The 20380-nt window shown below is 45.6% G+C and overlaps 1 protein-coding gene across 14 annotated transcripts in view; it reads right to left on the bottom strand.

Moving 5' to 3' along the window:
- WNK2 (WNK lysine deficient protein kinase 2) overlaps window positions 1-20026 on the bottom strand; it is a 95901-nt gene extending 75875 nt beyond the window's left edge. For 6 of the 14 annotated variants that reach the window (XM_077184743.1, XM_077184732.1, XM_077184735.1 and 3 more), the window contains exon 1: window positions 18714-20024. In XM_077184743.1, coding sequence (XP_077040858.1) covers window positions 18714-19427 — 714 coding nt within the window. In that variant the 5' untranslated portion in view covers window positions 19428-20024. Of the gene's footprint in view, window positions 1-18713 lie in introns of all 14 variants that reach the window. The other 8 variants (XM_054640253.2, XM_077184736.1, XM_077184739.1 and 5 more) reach the window with 3 other exon arrangements.
- Between the last annotated feature and the right edge of the window lie 354 nt (window positions 20027-20380).

Below are 20380 nucleotides of genomic sequence, written 5' to 3'. Positions count from 1 at the left end.
TCTCTTTCTGAAGTGTCCACCTTCACTACTTACAAGGTGTTGGATGAAACCTAAAAATTTTGACAATATGTTCCTGACATGTGAAAAAAGAGACAACCAGTAGTTCAAGATCTTAGAAGAAGGAGATTCTTCTTGTGGAAGCCTCTCACATGAGAGCAACCAAAGTCAAGTGCAGGACATGCTGGATAATCAATCTTGTTTATAAATTTAGCAACCTTCATATTAAAACAATTACAATTCTTGTCATGTCGCTGCTAAAGCAAAGCTGTGCTAAATGAACCTTTACTCCTCCTTGTTTAGTTTGCTCAAAGCCAGTCCTTCCCAAGCCAACTTCATCCTCTAGCCTTCACAGCTCTCTTTCTTATAGTACCTTTTCCCTGCCTTTGGCCTTCTGCAGAGTTATTACAGACCTCTTGGCTTGCCAGGCTAACTGAGCTGAGGTCCAGCCTTGCTTTAGAGGCAAGGTTCTCCTTTCTCACTCACTCTGGTGGCCCTTCGTGATATGTTCTTCCATTTTAAAGACAACTGTCAGGGCACTGCCTGCACCCAGACAAGTCTCTGCTGCTCTCGGGTGTTTGATTCCTCTGCAGCAGAGCAGGGATGATTTTTGTTGACTGGCTGTTATTTGCAGTTGTGCACCATAAGCCTTAATGTGATCTCAAACCAGTTCAGCCCACTGTTTATGAAATAAATGCAAACAGAACTTGCCAACATCTCAGTTTAAAGATGAGATGACTATTCAGTTCAGGCTGGCTCCTCACCAAACTAAACAAAACTTATAATATCTGTGTGCTGGTTGAAATAACAGTGCTCACAGGACTGACCATATCAATGTCAGTGCAAACCTTGTGACACTGAGTGTGTGACCAATGCCAGAGTAAGAGAATTGCAGCAAGTGGATCTGGAAGTCACCAGGAAATACCACATCTGCTTCCTTGCTCCAAAATAGGAGCAATGATTTTTACACAATTCCTGACAGACCTGCACAAAGCTCCAGTGAGCCTGCCTAAGGAATATTTGTCAGTGCCCAACTGCTCATAGTTAGAAAGGCCTCCCAGTTCTCTAACCTACATGTCCTTGGTTTCATTTTGAGCCCATTAATTATTTGCCAGTACATGGTGGCCAAGAAGACTTATTCGCTCAAGTCCTCCTTTAAGAAACTGTTTGGGTTGTTTTTCAAATACTATTCTTCAAATGGACAAACCATCTCTCACTATCAGCCACATACCTGAGATCTCTCTGTGCTGTCATAACCACGTGCTGGATTCTGAAGGACCAGTTCCACATGTTTTTTGAAGCGAGATGCAGGCAGTGGTTTGCACCAGTAGCCTGTGGCCAGTTATCCAAGGGAAGTGCCCAACATTTTCTACAATAAGGTTGGGGAACATCATCTGAGAGCAGAGTTCATGGTTCACAACTCCCCTACTGATACATATCCCTGCTTTTGGGAAGAGCAGAGCCCCAGCAGGTGTTCAACAGATTCTTAGTTAAAATGAATCCGAAAAGCAGACATTGCATTGCAACACTCAGCACCAGCTGAGGTTAATGGGAGTGCTCAGACTTTGAGCCATAGGTTTAGTTTACTTGTGGGACCAGGTACACAATACAGCACTAACTCATTTTCTGGAAAACCTTTTGGGGTCTTGATGCACTTGCTCTGCCTTAGAACCATGGGACAAGGCACTCCAGTTAGAAGGAAAATCCAGGAAAGGCAACAGGCACTGCAGCATTTGGGATATTAATCTTTCAACAGAAACAGCTTTTCAGAACAGCCTGAAGAGGCTCATACATCCCAATTAGACACATCCCTCCTAAAGCAACACCTCAGAGGAGGTTCTGCAACCTCCTCTCCCAGCGACTGCATTCACATCCAAGCCACCTGGGTCAGCCCACTTGTGCACATCTCCCCCCAGCCCCACTGCTCTATGCATGCGGTGCCTGCTGTCCCTGCCCACCACAGCAAGGCAGGTGGCCAGGCAGACACAAAAGCTGCTGCTCAGAGCAGCAGCTGAAGGGCAGCACTGATCCTGCATCTCACTTGGAAGGCAGAGAAAGGGCAAGGACTTTCTCCACAACTCACTGCAAATGTCATGCAAAAGGAGAAAGAGTAATTTGGGCAAAGTCCTACCCAGAGGGAAGAAATCCTCCAAGCCCCACCTCACACTGAAGACTCAAGCCAGCTCCACTTAGGTGAAGGAACCAGGAGAGGGCTCAGGCATCCCAGGAGAGAGGGGGATAAGAAGGCATCCCTGCTCTGACTGCATATTGCTGGCAGCTCCTGAACTGTGAGCATGTCCCTTTCCATAACCATCCATCCCAATACATCCCAACTCCTCTCTCCTCCCCTCCCTCAGTCATCCTGAGTCCCTGAGTCACCCTTCTTGCAAGCATCCATTCATTTCCCTTATCTTCCCTGGTAAAACACTTGGAGTGCCATCCCAATTTTCTGCTGCACTGATATTACTTTATTATTTACCTCCCAGAAAAAAAAGCCCAAACCCAAAGAGCTGAGCAGTGCAACATGATTTCCAGCAGTTGCCAAATTCAACCTGGCACCAGCTGGGAGTGTGTCAGGTTCCAGACTACTGCAGAACCCTAAGGACAACCTGCCCATGAGAAACCAGCCGGGCAGAAAGCCCTGGCGTGCCCAACAAGGCAGACACAGTTCACTCATCTTAAGACCTTGATTAACTCTTTCCCGAGCTGCATTTTCCCTCTGCTGTGTCCAAACTGTAGTGAATACCATGCAAACATTTGAGATCAAGCAGACCAATCAGTGTCTGTGACAATCCCATTCCCTTTGCCCTGTGTGTTGGTGTGGAATGCCAAGCTCACTGTTCTCCACCACTCACGGTTTCACTGCAGACAACAGCTCTTGTTGTTCCTCATGCCCACGTTGTATAACTGTGCCTCTGCATATGGACAGAGCTCTCCATGATAAGCTTGCACTGCATTGCCCCATGTGCATTCACAGCAGTTTTGAGAGGAAGGAACATTAGGAACTCTCTCCTATGAATCATTCTCTTCCTCAATAGCACAGGCAATCAAGCAACAGCCTGTGCAAGAACAACTTGTGCATGGGAAGAAAAGGCCTTAATGGCAGACTGACCTGCAGCCCTGCTTGACAAGAGGCTCTGTTAACAATTCCCTGTTTCCAAACAGCTCAAGTTATTCATGCAACAAGTTATGCAGGTAACAAGCCTGGCAACAAATGGGATAGGACAAGAGGAGATGGCCTAAGGTTGCGCTAAGGGAGGGTCAGGTTGAATATTAGGAAAAGTTCTTCACAGAAATTGCTGTTCAGCCCCAGCACAGGCTGCCCAGCACAGGCTGCAGAGCACAGTGGTGGAGCCACCATCCCTAGAAGTATACAAAAAATGCATGGATTTGGCACTTTGGGACATGGTCTAGTGGTGTACATGGTGGTGGTGCTGGGGATGGTTGAACTTGATGGTCATAAGAGATCTTTTCCCACTCTAATATGTCTATGATTCTGTTTGCCCATGCCAGTTAACAGAATGTTTCTGTTTTTTCAGTATGATTCTGTTTGCCTGTAACAGTTAACAGGAGGGCAGGGCCCACAGGGCCCCCAGGAGCCCCATGGACATCACCACCACCCACTGATCCCATCACAGTTTATCTCCCATCCCCAAAATACCCACACTGGTCTTGCTAAACAGATTTCACAGCAGGTAACCCAACTAATCCTTGCCTTCCTGCTCCACCCCATGACCCCTGCTTGGCCAGATCCCTCTCCCTGAGCTGCTGCCCTACAGACACAGCTTGGTCCCATGGAGATGCCCCAGCCCACCCTGCACACCAGGCAGAATGGGGAGATGCAGAGGCCACACAGGGAGACACGTCTGCAGCCATCTCTGTATAAGTTTCATTTCTGATGATAAAAAAAGATATCTGAATACATTCCTCAGAAGACAGCTTCAATTTCTCAGCAGCAACTGAGAACTGCTGTCTGTCACAGAAGAATCTGCTTGATTTTTTTTTTCATATTTTCAAGTTCAGACAGAAGATCTTTCATTAACTGCAGAGTATTATATGGCACAACCAAGTCTTATGGTGCACCTCGCATTCATTATACTAAAAGCTTGATTTGACATGCAATCGTTTATTGAAATTGTTATGTAAAGTGAAGAAAAAATTTCCTCACTCAATTTGATTTGCAGGCTCTTGAGAAAGAAATTCAGGAATACTTCAACCTAAAAAACTATGCAAAACAGATGGAGAGAATATAAACAATCTCTTCCAAAAAAATAGGTGTGCACTTAAATCCAGAACAAAAACCACCTCTTAAGTAACTCAGCAGAGCTTAACTAACTTAAAATAGGACTTTGAAGAAATTAAAGGAATTGGTCTGTTCAGAATAAATAAATATTTTCTGTGCCATTAGTAATTGGAATCCCTTACAATAGGGATACCCATTGCAAAGAACAATTATCTGGAAATAAACAGATTGAAGCACAATGAGTTATCCCGTAAAGGCCGGACAGCTTCTCGTTATTTATTAAAAACTTAAGAGAATAAAACTACATTTAAAGGAAGCCACCACAGGCCCGTACAGGTTAGTTTAGAGGACGTCCCATTAAACTGAGAGGAGGATATAACTAATAATTTTCGTATTGTGGCTTTTATATGTTGGCTGCTGTTCCAAGGACAGATTAAATACCACAGCTGCTTGGTTGGATAGCAAATTAAAAGCTCTGTGATGACCCTTCATTCCCAATGGGACATTTTTAGTCAGTTTTTTTTTTTTTTAATCTATTAACTAACACAGTAGGTTCTCCAGAACATTACCCTGAATAAAAATAGTTTCAAATTACACAGGAGAAAATAGGATAGGAAACAAATATGTCAACAGAGATTAGGGCTATGATTCGATTGACAAACCTCCCAGATGTGCACCCTGTGGGTAGGCAAGGGGAATCCTTGGTCTTGCTATGACACACCTAGAGCCCTACAAGCACCAAATACCAAGAACATGCACCACAGTATTAAGACATTTCACATGAAAATAAGATTTTGCAAGTTAATAAACACACACAATGAATTTTTTCTACAAATCATGTGGGCTCGGCCTAGAATAGGATTCAGTATTTCCAATTATCCACGATGCAGGTGATAAAGGTAAAAGACCAGCCCCAATCCACAGCTTCTGAAAGGAACTAGGAAATACAAGGTGAAAAATAAACACCTTAACATGAAAAGGATAAACGTCCTACTTAACATGAAAAGGAAAAAACTGAACTATGCCAGGGTAGTTTCTGTTTTGTGTTTAATTCCCATTACCTTTCCTAGAGTGGGAGGAACTCAAGTGAGAGTCAGGGAGTTTTCTCCCCTGAAAATTGAGACAAGGCTGGTTGAAGAGATTTTTCTTATCACATCCCTTTCTGACTAGACATTTCTACAGGACAAAAACACATTAATTCCCCCTGTAATAATATACATGTGAAAAACATGCTATTAAAAGAACGTTGCAAGCACTGCCCTCCAGCATGCACTCCCAACTCCTGGCTACCAACACACAGCACAGGCCACATCAGTCCTTCCCACTCTCCCTTAACTATAAATCCAGAAAAATTTTCCTTACCCTTTCCACTCTTTCAACTAGCCCGATTATAGAAATAATCTGTGAGATTTCTCTGCTGCAGTGTGAAGAACTAGAGCAGTGGGCAGCTTCCCTGGGTACTCAGTAGCAGCATCACACTATGCCAAGCCTTTCATCTGGAAAAAAGCTTGGTGAGAGCTTTAGATGAGAAAGTTCTCAGAGACCATACAGTTTGTGTTAGCACACTCAAAACAAACAGAATATGATCTACTGCAAAGAGCATTCTTTTACCACAACATGTTTTTTTAGTCTGCAAGGGTAAAATTCAGGTAGAGTACTTTAAAATAATTTCTGTGACATCAGTTAAGCTGGGATCCCTTTATAATAGGGATACCCATTTGGTATCCCTATTTTAGTCTACAAGATTAAAAATACACTAAATACTCCAGCTCTTGTAGATTATGTTGGTCCACAAGATTAAAAATGTACAAGTTGGAGCTCTAAGAGGTTCTAAGTAGCTGTAGTTAAATTCTAGGTCTCTTAGAAGAGGATGCTCAGAGGGATTCAGCAAAGGGCTTTTTGCAGCAGGAGGCTGGATTAGTCTTGCCATCAGATCCAGCTGATTTTCATGAAAGTCAGAGGTTTCAATATCACAAAAGTGATAACAATAAAACATCAAAATCTAGACATGGATTACCATCCCATACAAAAGTCCAGACATTTTCAAGATGGGAAAAAAATTTGTGAGTCATGAAGTGATTCACTTAAAATATTTTAAAGTTTTGTTTTCAGAAGCTTTCAAAATTAGAACTGTCATGAAAAATTTATTGACTGCAATGAAACAAGTTTTAGCACAGTCTTCAATGAAGCTGCAATTCCATTTTAAACCCCAAATTTCTTAACTTTCTAGCACCTTAGAGTATGACAGTGAATGTTAGCAATATCTCACACACAGCACTCTGTGTGTGAGAGCTGATTTATCAGCTGCAGAGTAAAGACACTTCCAGATGTTTGTAAAAGCCTTAGACAGAACTATCTAACCAGTTCACAGTCCACCTAAATGACTCCAGGCACTCCTAAAAGAAAGCACCTGAGAACACACAAGGTAAAGAAGATTTGTTTTTGGTTTTTTTTAAATCATTCAACCTATCAGAAGCACATTACCGATTCCATTATGAATGCCATGTACTGCAATTAATTTTCAAAACCCATATGCTTCAAAACACCTTTTAACAAAGAATAATCCTCATTGCCATGATCTCATTTACAAGTTCTTAAATTTAGGAGGACACTGACAAATTTAGATTCTTGTATTTATGTCACCTGTCCAAATGCCTCATTATGGTAACTATTTCACACGTCTGTGTGGTCTTTTAAAGTAATGCCCACATACTTCTTAGAGACAAGCCTTAAGCAAAGCCCAAGAACACAAAGGGCAAATGCTTGACATAAGTATGGAAGAAAACAGCAATTCAACAGTGAGACCAATGCAACCTAAATCAAGTCAAATCACTCCACAGCCATCTTTTTAGGGGGTCCACTTGCACTTGCAGTGCTGTTCCCAGATTTATCCCACATCAGCTATTAAACAAGGTGTAACACTAAAAAAATTAAGCCAGAGAGCAGCTACAATGTTCCTTAAATCAGCTTCATACAGAAAGGCAGAATTACCAGAATATTCTCTGAAAAGCAAAGGAAGCATTTGAGTCTTTATTTTCACCTCCCTATCTAAGCCTAAGGAGAAGTTATGCCCCAGAACCACCAACTTTATCTCTATTACAAAAATACACATATTTGCAAACATGCTGATTTTGCACTGAGATTTCCCCTGCGGGGATTACAGCCCCGGTCCAGGCTTACACACTGCTGCATACTTTACTCAGCTACAGTGTGGCTTTTCATGCCTCCCATCAACTAAAAACAACTGTGTGTTCACTTTGATCATGCCAGATTCTTAAGACCTGCCACCATTCTAGCACGACTAGTGCATGCAATTTTTTTAAGCAGGTAAATTTACATGGGAATTTTGGGGAACCTAAGAATAAAAGCTTCTGCTCTGAGACTGTTACCACATTTCAAAATATGTCACATCCTTAAAGGACAGACTAGACAGAATGCTTATTGAAACATGTATAAACCCTGTCTCAGGGGGGTTAAAACTTCTGTACAGGAGCACCTTAGAAACTGAGTGTTTCTTTTTTAACTTTTTTTTTTTTTTAACTGAACACCTAAAAACAGGTGAACAGGCTTTCATGACTAATTATTCATCTGTCTTAGACCTCTAAGACTAATTAACATTCCAACATATGTAAGATCTTCCAGTTAAACCAGTCCATCCATTTTTTTCAGTCACACAATTAAGCACTTTGCTGTGTCACAGATTATAGATTAGTGAAGGATCCTCCAAGAGAAATACAAACAAAACTACTGGGAGTTTGTTATCTTGCATCAACTTAAACTCATGAAGAGCAAGAATTATTTTATGGGACAAGTTCTTCCCTGTGCGGGTGGGCAGGCCCTGGCACAGGGTGCCCAGAGGAGCTGTGGCTGCCCCTGGATCCCTGGCAGTGCCCAAGGCCAGGCTGGACAGGGCTTGGAGCAGCCTGGGATAGTTGAAGGTGTCCCTGCCATGGCAGGGGTGGCACTGGATGGGATTTAAGGCTGCTTCTAAAACACCACTGTGTGATTGTAAGAGTAAAAAAAGTCACCCATTCTTGTTATTTCTAGTGGTTGTCAAAACCACAAGGTTTCAAAGGTTGATTTTCAGCCTTTGCTTCTTAAGGAAAATATGTTCCACAATACATTTAGTGAGTAAATCATGGTAGCAACACATGGAAACAAAGCACTTCTCAATTTTTGGTAAACTTGATAGAGCACTATCAGAAATAACCAAACTGTTGAAGCAGCCACACAGGGAGCTCACATCCTATTAGGCACCAAGGTCTCCACTGCCAGAGAATTTCATTAGTTACCCTGCTGTCAGAAATCCATTAGAAAACATATCCTATACATCTTTCAAGGCACAAAGGTCACAGTTCACAAAACATTACATTGTTATCTCTTTTTGCACTCAAAAATTAGCTTTGTGGAAATGTTTTAATGACTTCTTTCTCTAACAGAAATCATAAATTACAATTTCAATTCTAAAACTCAGATACTGCAAACAGGATAAAGCCCACAAAAATGCACAACATATAAGCTTTATGGAAGCTTGTTTTTAAAAAAAGCACTTCCAGCACATGGACTGTACTTGCAGGAGCAGAACTGCAGTACCAAAATATCAACAAGGCAGACAGAAAGATAACTATCAGTCACTGCTAAGAATCAGAAACAATTATTGCACAAGACATTATAAACTGCCTTTGTATCTTGTCTCACTAGGTGTCACCCTATTTTCCTTTGTTTCTCTGCAAATTCTGATTTCTCTCCCAGGTTCATGAGGATGTTCAGAGACACCAGATGCTGTCCCAGCTGTCACTGACTGATAGTCCCGAGGCTGCACAAAGCAGTGCCCAAGGAAACACTCTGCACCACTGGGAGGCTCTCAGGTGAAATGGCATCTCATCAGATTACTCATAGGACATAATTCATGCAATTGTTAAGATGACCCTCCAAAGAAAAATAAGGAATGTGAAAAAAGGATAAGTGTATATAACCTGTAGCAGTGTACAAGGTGCAGAACCATGTCCTTTTAACTTTTAGAGGGCAGAAGACAGGAAAGAGAAGGAATGAGAAGGAAAAAAAGTAATTTAAACTGCTTATTAAAAGCCTACTGGAAAGCTTTTGTGAGGTAGCATTCATTTTACTAATAAAGCCTTCCTAACAAGGCAGTTGAGGGTGATCAGGCATTGACACAGATTGCTTGGAGAAGCGGTGGATGCCCCATCCTTGGACATGTTCAAGGCCAGGTTGGATGGAGCTTGGGACAATTTGGTGTAGTGCAAATTATCCGAGCCCATGGCAGGGGACTGAAATGAGATGGTCTTTAAGTTCCTTTATAACCCAAACCCTTCTGTGATTCTAAAAAATGTCAAAGGCAGGGAGGAAGGGGCTGATGAAACACCCTGTAACCATTCCCTAACCCATAACAAAGCCAGACCAGTATCAGTCACACCTATCACACCCAAAGCATATGGGGTTCAGCAGCAACACTGGATTTAATTTTCAGGACCAAGTGTGTAAAGTGTGTATTTTTTGTGGTGTCCTGCTTGGACAAAGCCAACTGCCCCAGGCACAGACCTTCCTGTTCCAGGCACTCTCCATCAGCAGCTCTGTGCTGAGAGATTCCCCCCCAATATGGCTACAGCCCCAGCAGTGTCAGTTATAAATGGGGTTGTTATTCAGCAACATCACAAATAAATGGAAGAAAAAATCTGGATAGTATTTGTATGGCTAAAATCAAATCCCCAGTCCCCTCCTTGTGGCAGTTATGTTTGAATACCCAGGCTTCATTATACCAAGTGTCTCATTTCACACTGAAAAGCCTCAAAACACAGCCATGCAGCAAACATTCTTTGAAGCCAACAAGTGCATAAGCCTGAGCTTGTTATCGCCTTCCCTCAAACAAAAAACATGGTTTATATATACTAAAAAAAGTATATCCACGCTTCAGTAAATGAAGCTGTACTTAAAGTTTTAGTGTTACTTAGAGAAAGAATTGCTCTAATAGTTTTGTAGCTTTACTGGTTAAAAACTTGTCATTATAGATTCATCCAAGTGAACAGATACACATTTTAATCACACACTTTTTAATCACTAACTGTTTCTTGTGGTCAGGGATATCAGCCTCTCATCAAAGCCTTCCATGTTAGCAGCCCCTGTGGGGATGTTGTGCACCTACTGCATGGCAGGAGAATGGGTTCTGGCAGAGTACTCATGAGTGAGGACAGAAATTCAAGCTGTCAAGTCCTAAACATAAAAATTATCATTTATTCCAGCAAATTAAAAAGACATTTCACTTCCCTCTCCTAACCAGTTGCTTGCTTCAAGTTTCTTCTTTCTGTACTTTGAAAACAAGGCTTAATCCTCTTGCTCAGAGAGGGATTCAGAGCTGTCTATAGCCTAGAGGAAGCCACAGCCTGCCTCCACAGCAGTATCTGGTATCATGTGGGAAACTATCCAGTCGGCTTAATTTAACATGAGACTGTAAAAATAAGGCATAAAACTGACCTGGGTCCAAATGAACTCTGCTGAAGGCACCTGGGGCTCTGACAGCCAGTCCTCAGCTGCCAGCACACTGAGGGCTCTGTGCCTTTCCTCAGGGTAAGGTGCCTGCAACAGCTACAGCCTCCAGCACATGCCCCACATGGCTTCAGCCTTGAAATGTGCCCCCCCACCATGTGTGAGCACAGCTGGGACCCAGAAATTAACTCTTCAGTCATTCCTCAAACTGCACACCCATCACATGGAGACAGAGCTGAGTGATGGCACCTACTCTCCTCTGACATGACACCTGGAAGAGGTACTGCCCATCTCCCCTCCCACAATGGCCAAACTTAGACTAAAGAACTTACACCATGAGAAGAGATTCATTCCCAGCTCCCCTCACATGTGCAAGGCTCATTGAAGCCTTTACCAAACCACTTTAAACTACTATCCTGGTAGCTCAGGAAAGAGCGAGGGGCACAGCTCCTGCAATTTCATGCTTTGAAAACAGAAGAATCTGCCATTCTTAGCAATAGAAGTGTCATAACTGAGATAAAAGCAAGCCCATTTCATTAGTGTAACACTTACTTTATTATCTACAACTCCCCAAACACACACTGATATGAAAGAGAAACAAAACAAGTTCAGATGCAAACAATCATGCCTGTTTTCCTTAATTAATCAGCAAAGCCTGGAACCAAACAAGCCTATTTTGATAATATCTGGCTCTTGTAAAACTGATTCCAGGGTTTTAGCAGAGCACTGCACAGGCCAGCAGCAAAGACCTACATCCACTGGAAATGTGATTCCCCCCCGCCACGTTCCAAAGCATTCTGTTTGAACAGCAGGATTGATTCTGCTCAGTCAAGCACCACAGCTGCACCAGCTCTGGCCAGCACAATGGGGCACCTGAAATGCTCCTCTAACTGAAGCAGTCCAGCATCAGGAAAGGCAACATGAAAAAGCTGCTTATTTTATGAAAATCTGGAATAAATGCCACAATTTTAATCCTTTGAGCACGCACTAGTGAGAGAAGGGAACATCCATTTCAGAAGCAGAGGCAGGGCCTGGTCCAGATAGTATTTGTGTGGCTAAAATCAAATCCTGCTTCTGTAAAATCAATACTCGGTTCTCAATACATGAGGTGACCAACTGTCATCTGCTCTTTTTAATAAAGCCTTATTTTATAGAATATAGAACAAATTTTATCATTCAGTTAAAGAAAAAAACCCTTTCTCCATCTGTTTAGCCTGATTGGGTTTTAGGCAGTTTAAGCATGTGAAATGCACTGACACTGCCTTTGGACAAGCCCTCTTAATTCAAGAATACAAAATATAACATTACCATGCTCATTTCTGAACCAGTTTAGAGGCTCATGCTTTGCAAAAAAGTTAATGGAAAATACTTGACAGTTCCCCTAAACGACAAACACACAAATAAACAAAAACATTCCCAAACAAACAATAAGGCAGCCATCATCCATATAGGTTTACATTCAAATTCTCTGAATTTTGAGGAAACAAAAGGCCTCTAAAATAGAGAGAGATTAACTATATCAGGACTTCCAGAATCTGAAAAAGATATTCATTAATAGCTTTGGCAACTAGCTACTGTACAGCCTCCTCCCACACAAAAGCATTACAAAACAGGACTGGTGTGTAACAAAACAAAATGCTCATTTCCTTTTAGGTTTTCATTTTTTTTACAAAAAATATTAATCTAACCAATATCTAAAACTCAAATTAACTTTAGTACGGTGGTGCTGAGATACATCACAGGATCAAATACCATTCTAAGAACATTTAATTTTCCTTTAAGGAGGTCAAAAATGAAGATCAGATTGAATTCACATAACATGGCCAAGTTAGAATCCCCCCCAGTGTTAGCCATGCCTCCTCCCCTCAGTTTTCCTCAGAGTTCATGAATAAGTGGTTTATAGCCCACTGCAGCAAACTGAAGAACAGATGGTATTAGGTCTTCAGTTACTCCTTCCTTGTCAGTTTGAACAAGATGGACATTCCCAGAACATCGTTTTTCATTTTGCCCATTTTTCCCATTACACATTAAGCACATTTAACACAGCCATATTACTCTACTAACACTATACAGTAAAATCATTTTCCAGTGGGTGTAATTTTTTTTAAAAAGCATTTTGGGGATTATGGTGAACTGAAAGCACAGGTAAGAACATTCAAGACCAAGATGGAGCATCTCCCATAAAATACAATTCAAGATGACTACAGGTATGAGTTTATTTATATTTCTTTAAGGGATTGCAGAGAGACATCACCACCCCCTCCACTACCTGAACATCATGGAAGAGTCACTCCAGAAAGTTTTCAGTGCACATTTTTTACCATCTGATTTGAAACTCAATTAAGGTTCACCAATTGTTACAGACAACCAGCTGGGAAATAAGATGCTTCCTAAGGCTTAGAGGTGTTCAGTGACATGTCTCAACTTGTATTCACAACACAGGTGATGGCAGGGGACAGGGGAGAACAAGCAGGACTTGTCATCCACCCCATGTCCCAAACCCCCAGTGTCTTTTACAGAACATGGCCATTTGCATGTGGAAAGAATCTCTCAGAAGCTATGTAGCTAAGTCTAAATGGACAAAATTCCTAACAATCACACTGCTTGGGATAAGCATAATGCCAGAATGAGATATGGACCTGATTCCTGATTCCTTTGGAGGACGATGAAATTTTAATCAGGGATAAAGGAAGTTGCTTATGGTTTGAAGATCAGTACATTCCAGAGCAAGGGACCAGTGACACATAAAAGGGGCTCTATTTTGTGGTTTGTGTAGAAACTGGGCTTAGAAGAATGTACAAGTACTCATGTACTGGTGCAGAGTCCAGGCAGAAGCAGCTGCAGCCAGGCAGTGCTGGAGAAGGGGGCTGTGACCCCTCCTGAAGGATTGCTGACCTCTGCTTCCCAGGAGGCAGGAGGGCAGCACAATCAGGGACCTGCTCCCTCCTTTCAGAGCTACACAGGAATAGCAAGGTACTGGACTGAAAGTTGTTTCCACTTGACTGATCAACACCACAAAGAAAATCCTCTGCCGCCCTCCTTAGCCAACCTCTGTTTCAGGCACATCAAAATCAACACTGGGATGGACAGCACCCATACTGTCTATAAGTGTCACTTGAAGGAAAAGATGCATTCCCAAACATAACCTCATATATATATACATATGTATGAAGCAAACCAGTTCTGCTTCCACATGACCCTTTTGGATATTCTCCAGCTGCTATCTGCAAGCCCCTCCTGTTGCAGCACAACAAAGACGTCTCTTCCAGTAGGAGCGCCAAGTGTCACACATCTTGTGTGACACACCTTTGGCTGCCCTTGCCTTGCACCCACAGCCTGCCCAGGCATCACGCATCAACACTTAGCTCATATTTATGTCTTCTGGCCAGCAGACCCAATCCAGAGCTTAATGCACACACAGGAAAGTGTCCTGCTGCTGGCCATCAACAGCCACATCGTGGCAAATCTAAAAACCAAACTTCTCGATTCTCACTGAACCCGCATGCCCCACTGCAGTGAGCTCCTGAGGCAGGAGCCTCCCACCTCAGCAATGCTTTCACACTCAACCCTTACAGTGCGTCTCCTACCTTCCAGGAGACGCTCTTTCAAACCTCTGCAGCATCTCTAATCGTTGAGACAACCAAAATGCATTAACTCCAGTAGCCAGCATCTTTGAGCACATCATTACCATTGCCTCTGAACCCTTAAACCTCTGTTACATCCCAGCCATAAAACATCACCCGTGTAAACTCATGTGTCACTCATGTCAGACTGCGTATCAATTGCAAGGATCACCACAGTGACAGCTTGCAACATCAACTTTTTCCACCCCCCATCAGCTGTGGATATGAGATGACCAAAGGGACCAGAAATATCCTTTACACACAGCTCTGATTTGAAGTAGATTCTTCTTATGGCAGCTGGACCCACACATTTAGCATGAAGAATTTCACCAGAATTAAGGGCACACAACCAATCTTGAGGCACAATGTCCTCAAAGCAAAAGAAAGGATTTTTGTGTGATTCACAAGCAGAATGTGAAGCCTGACCCAGCTCCATTTCATTTACTGAATTTGAGAAGCAGTCTATTAATAGTTCACTACCATATCCCTGCCCTGCTTCTCCATGCCAGGGCAACAGCTCTGCTAGCAAACACCAGTGATACAGGCACACATTTTCATACTGACACTGTAGAACACAGCTAATCCCAATTGTTTCAATTTAAACAGAAGTCATATTCACAAGAATTAACTGGAAACAGACAAAATTGGTCTTGAACTTCACTTAGTGTGAGCAGACAGCAATACCAGACTCAAGCTTTCAGATATAGTCTCGGTCTCTTTTCTTCTCTCAGATTTTCTAAATTATTCTGTGCATTTACACTACAAAGTCTATCTGGCCAATAAATTACCAGCATAGATAGTAACCTGCTACTATTTCGACATCAGATGAATGCTGCCAGCCAGCAAGGACACTAACAAAAGCCAAACTACCACACTACTTGAAATCCTGGAGTTACTACCCTTTTCAGGAAAAAAAAACCCTGGAATTTTGATACAGGAGCATAAGACTGTGATGATCACCAGGCATCCCACACCTTCCTGCGAGAGCAGGATAAGACAGCCCAACCTTTCCCCATTTCTCAACAAAAAAAAATTAAAATTAAATACAGTGGTGGTATTCACAGTCCAAGCAAGAACCATAAAGTACAATGGGGCCTCTGCATTTCACAATACCAGGTCTGACTCTTTACAGGGTCCCTATATATTCCCAAAGGGAAACATGATGGGATTTTGAAACCATTAATCTAACTAAACAGAATATTTGGCTTGCAAGCAGGGGAGTGGTAAAGCCTGTATTCCTTATTCATGACCCAACACTTTACTCAGGAGTGCAACGCTGTAATACTGTTATGCCAAAGCCTCACCACACAGTGACTGTACACCATCAATTAATATTAATTATAGCTTCTGAAAACCTTGGAATGCAAACCCTTCCAAAACTGCAAGGGCACACTAATCCTGCTCTAGCACTTCAGCTTCATGAAGGAACAATAGCCTTATTTTCTAGCTAGAATTCAACTACAGCTTTCACCTCTTCAGACAGGTCTAAAGCCCAGATCATTTGGCTAGCACTTGGGTCCCGCCCTCATCAGAGCTATGACTTCAGTTCTGAACCCTAAAGCCGTCTTTTCAATGAAATAAAGCCACTGAACAAGAATAGCTTGCGAGGCCTTTGTACAGATGGACAAAGACACACAGGCAACAGCACAAGTGGGCTGAAAAACCGCTGAGCCAGGACAGGATTAATGCCTGCATGGAACCTCAATGCTGTCCACTTTCATTTCCCCGCTCCAAGTGAAAAAAGCACAAGTGCATCTCCACAAAAATACTACAGGTTGCAGCAATTTTTCCACAAAAAGGCTCTGGCCTGGGTTTTGATGGTGTGAGGCTGCAGAGGAAGGCATTTTGTCTCTTAACAGCATGGTGATATGATGGCTTCCATTCAGTCTCCTGTTACCTATAGGGAACTTCAAATTTGTGCAGAGAAACACAAATGGGGCAGATCTAACTGACACAGCTCACAATAAAAAATTTTAAAAAAAAAAGCCCCCCAACAGCCATGAATAAAGTGATTTACTTGACAGCATCCTCTGTATGTTTTCCCTAAAACTCCCCAGCTGAACTGAGAGCATTCTACAAGGCAAAGAGACAACACAGCCATTCACATCTTCTCCCATTGCCTCTTCCATGCAAATCCAGTCCGGAGGCACAGGCTTTAATCCTGTAGTCGTTAAAGGCTTTTGTCATTCAATGAGGCTTTCCCAATCCAGACCCAAGTATTGGCTTCTAAAGTCACATACCATCTCACATTACCTTCGGCATCACTCAAAACTGCACACAGTAGAGTTTAAGGGACCCAGCAGCCCCTACCTCCAAGAGATTCACACCAATTTCTCTAAAGCAGCCAAACAATAGTTTTCTTTCCACAATTAGGAGCCTAAAGCAAATCCTGTATGAAATTGAAAATATCTAGCAGTAAGATCTGATTTGGGCTGAAGCACATATAGTGAAAACTAATAGGAATTTGAGCATTGTACAGATTTCTTCACACACAGTCAGTACAAGAATTCCTAAACAAGTGTAATTAAGAATATGAAGGCCATTCACCAGGTAAGAAAGCTTTCACGCTGCAGTTTTCCCTTCCTAATCTCTTCCTTAGGTGTACATGATCCAGACTAGCACTTCCAAGCAGTGTTCACCAATACCTTTGGCAGGCTTTGGTCCTTAAAGCTGCTCCATTACAGAAAATACATGGAAAATCCCTTTCTGTCAACCCCCTGCTAGAGCCCTCTGAGAAAACCTGGCATCGTGCTGAATTCTGGGTCCGTGCTATGGCTCTGCAGTGATGGGGCTGGCCTGGGCTGCATGGACTGACAGGAGCAGCATCAGCCTCTTCCAATCTGCCCTCCAGCAGCACCCCAGCCACCATCCCTCGTGGATTTCAGGCTGCTGAAGAAGAAGCCTTATACACATCGGATTCAGTTCCCAGCAAAGCCAGACAAAAGCCCAGGCCTGCCCCCAGGCTTTCCTCCACCAGCTCTCTTTTAAATCCCCTTAACAATCCCCCAGACCCCCCCTTTCCCCACAAACCCACCAGGACCCCAGGGCTGGAGGAGAGAGGGGTTCAGCCCCTCACCACCAGCCCTCCATACCTTGCCCGACTGCTGTGTCTCCCATTCTGCATCCCTGTCTGATAAAAGCTGGGGAATGCACGACTATGAAGACTGAGAAGTGTTCCCCATAATTCTTATTAAGAGAGCACTGCTGCAGTGAATTATGATTATGTTGTGTAATGAAATCATCAGAGAATAAAGATGTGACTGTATATCCATCCCCAGCTATCCCAGGCAGCCAGGAGTAATTTACAAATAGATTGGGCCAACATTTAAATATAAACAACCAAGAGCTTAGATGTACAATAACACGTTATTTCCATATCAGTTTCAAATACTCTTGTAGGCCATAAAGCTCAGCCATCCAATGGAAGTTTAAAGATCCCAAATCATAAGAGTTAAACCTCCTTTCACCTAAGTTACAGAGTAACTCAGGCTGAAAAAAAAAAACAGTATCAATTCTGTATTAGGTTTTTCTATTAGGTCTCATTCCAATGGATGCCAACAAAAGTGAGGTAGCAGGCACTATAAGCAAAAAAAGAAAAAAATAGGCATGTACTACTGTGATTTTTACTAAATGCTACAAAATCCACCAAGAATAGGGTAACAGCAAAAGACAGCATCTAAACTTTCATTCTCTTTAGATATTACTGGATGATACTACTTCATTCTGAAGATCTGGAACTTTAATGTAAAAATCTGCCTTTTCAAAGGTATTTGGACAGATAAGTCTTTGACCTAACCAAAGTACTGTAAACGTGGTACCTAGAAAAGGACAATCACCGGGGCATATTAGGTTTGATTCACCAGGACAGTGACAATTTCATGGCAGGGGAGAGGGAAGGTCGGGGGGAGCAGCTTCTCAGCTTTATGAAGCCATAACACAAAAGGAAATTTTCCCCCTGCAAACGCTCTCAAATCACTGACTGTCGGTGTCATTTTAACCGGGAGCTGCCGCCCGAGAAGGGGCTGGGGCCGGGCCGAGCATCCCCGCTCCGCCCTTTCCCACGCCGCGGGAGCCACGCGTGACCTTCGCTGCACCAGGCGGGTCCTGCGAGGCCCCCGCGGCGGCAGCGACGCCGGGCCGAGGGGGTTAAGCGTGGGAGGAGTGTACATAAGGTGGTGGATCCAGAGCCAATGGGGATATTGCGCTATAGTTAGACACTGGATTCTAAGCGATGGTGACCATAAAGGCTGCTCAGGGCTGAGCTGCTCTGAATGACACCAGCACGGCGCCTTTAGTTCCCGGCTTATAAGGCAGAAAAAAAAAAGCACAGGAAGATCAGCTAGGCTTACCTGCAGTTCACACCACGCGACTTCGACCCACGTCTCCGTGTCCAGACCCTTGTAGACCGTTTTGAAGGATCCCCGCCCGAGTTCAATATCAAACTTTAGGAACCTGCCATCCGGCGAGGTGGCAACCGCTTTCATATCAGCCTCCTCCTCGGGCTCCTCTTTCTTAGCCTTGCCCTGGTCCTTGGCAGCATCCTGCGCCTCTCTCCGCTCCACATCCTTGCCTGGCTCCTTCTGCTCCTCGGCGCCCGCGGTGCTGCCCGCGGGCGGCGTTGCCCGCGGCTCCCCGGAGCACTCGGCCTCCCGGCCCGCCGCCTCCGCCGCCCCCTGCCCCGCCTTCGCCCTCTCCGCGATTATCCTCCTGGTTTTGGGGAGCAGGATGATTCTCCGCTGGTGCTCCGCCTCGGGCAGGTCGAAGGCGGGCTCCTCCTGGTCCGAGTCCACCACGCTCCTCCGCAGGAACCGCTGATGGACCAGCTTGGGGTCCCTGGAGCCGGGGCCGCGAGGAGGCGGGGTGGGGGCCGCGGGGGCTGCCGGCGCTGCAGCAGCGTCCGTGTCTGCGGCCGCCCCGCTCCCCCCGCCGCCGGGCCCATCCATGTTCACGCCGGTCTCCGCGGCCGGGGGAGCGCCGGGCTCGGCAGCCGCTGGAACCCCGCCACGGCCGCCGCCTCTGCCGCTCCGCCGAGGTGCCGCTCTGGCATCACCCCCACTTTCCATCCGGGCCGAGGGCTCAGCGCCCGCCGCCGCCCCGGCCCGGGGGAGTCACCGCGAGCCGCGCCCGCGCCGCCACCTGCGCGGGGCAGAGCGCAGCCCTGAGGCGCCGCCACGGCCCGGCCCGGCCCCCGGGCACCTCCCCCGGCCCCGGGGCTCCGACGAGCCGGGCCCCCGGGCCGGGCCGCGGCCGCTCTGACCGGGCTCCCCCTTGTCCCCGGTGCCCGGCAGGGGCGCGGCCGAGAGCGCCAGACGACCGGTGCAGCCCCTCACCTGCGGCGGGCCCGCGCACAAAGGCGCGGCCGGGCCGTTACTTACGTGCGGAGCCGGGGGCTGCCGCGCTCAGCGCCATGCGCGGGGGAAGGCGGGCGGCGGAGGAGGGGCGGCTCCGCCGAGCGTGCGCCTGCCCGGGTGCGCGGCGGGGCCGGGGACCCGTTGCCGGTGCGGCGCTCCGCGGCACGGCGCGGCTCGGCTCGGCCCGCCCCTGCGCCGCAGCCCGCCCCCGCCGCAGCGCCGGCCCTGCCGCACCTCCCGCTCCACGCCCGGCGGCTCCGCGCCCCTGCCCGCGGGCACCCTGCGGCAGCCCCGCCGCGCCTCCGCCCGCTGCCGCTTTTTTGTCAATGGCAGAGCTCCCGGGCAGCGCCCATTTAGGGCACCGGCGCTCGGCGACCGCCAATGAGGCTGCAGAGGGTGGGCGGCCGCCCCTCGACCTCGGCCCCCTTTTCCCCCGCCCCTCCCGGCCCCGCCGCAGACAATGGGAGGGTCCCGCGCCCCGCCGCTGCCTCGCTCCGCGTCCGGCAACGTCCGCCCCTTGGCAGGTGCCCCCACGGGCCCGAGAGCATCCCCCGAGAGCGTCCTCCCATGGCATCCTCCCGACAGGCATCCCCCGAGTGTATCCCCTCCAGAGCATCCCGCCGAGAGCATCCCCCGAGAGCCTGCCCTCCACAGCATCCCTCCCA

This window comes from Agelaius phoeniceus, chromosome 11, assembly GCF_051311805.1.
Source record: "Agelaius phoeniceus isolate bAgePho1 chromosome 11, bAgePho1.hap1, whole genome shotgun sequence".
NCBI lineage: Eukaryota > Metazoa > Chordata > Aves > Passeriformes > Icteridae > Agelaius > Agelaius phoeniceus.
Note: the sequence above shows the minus strand (reverse complement) of the source record. Positions and strands in the feature narration are given on the sequence as shown.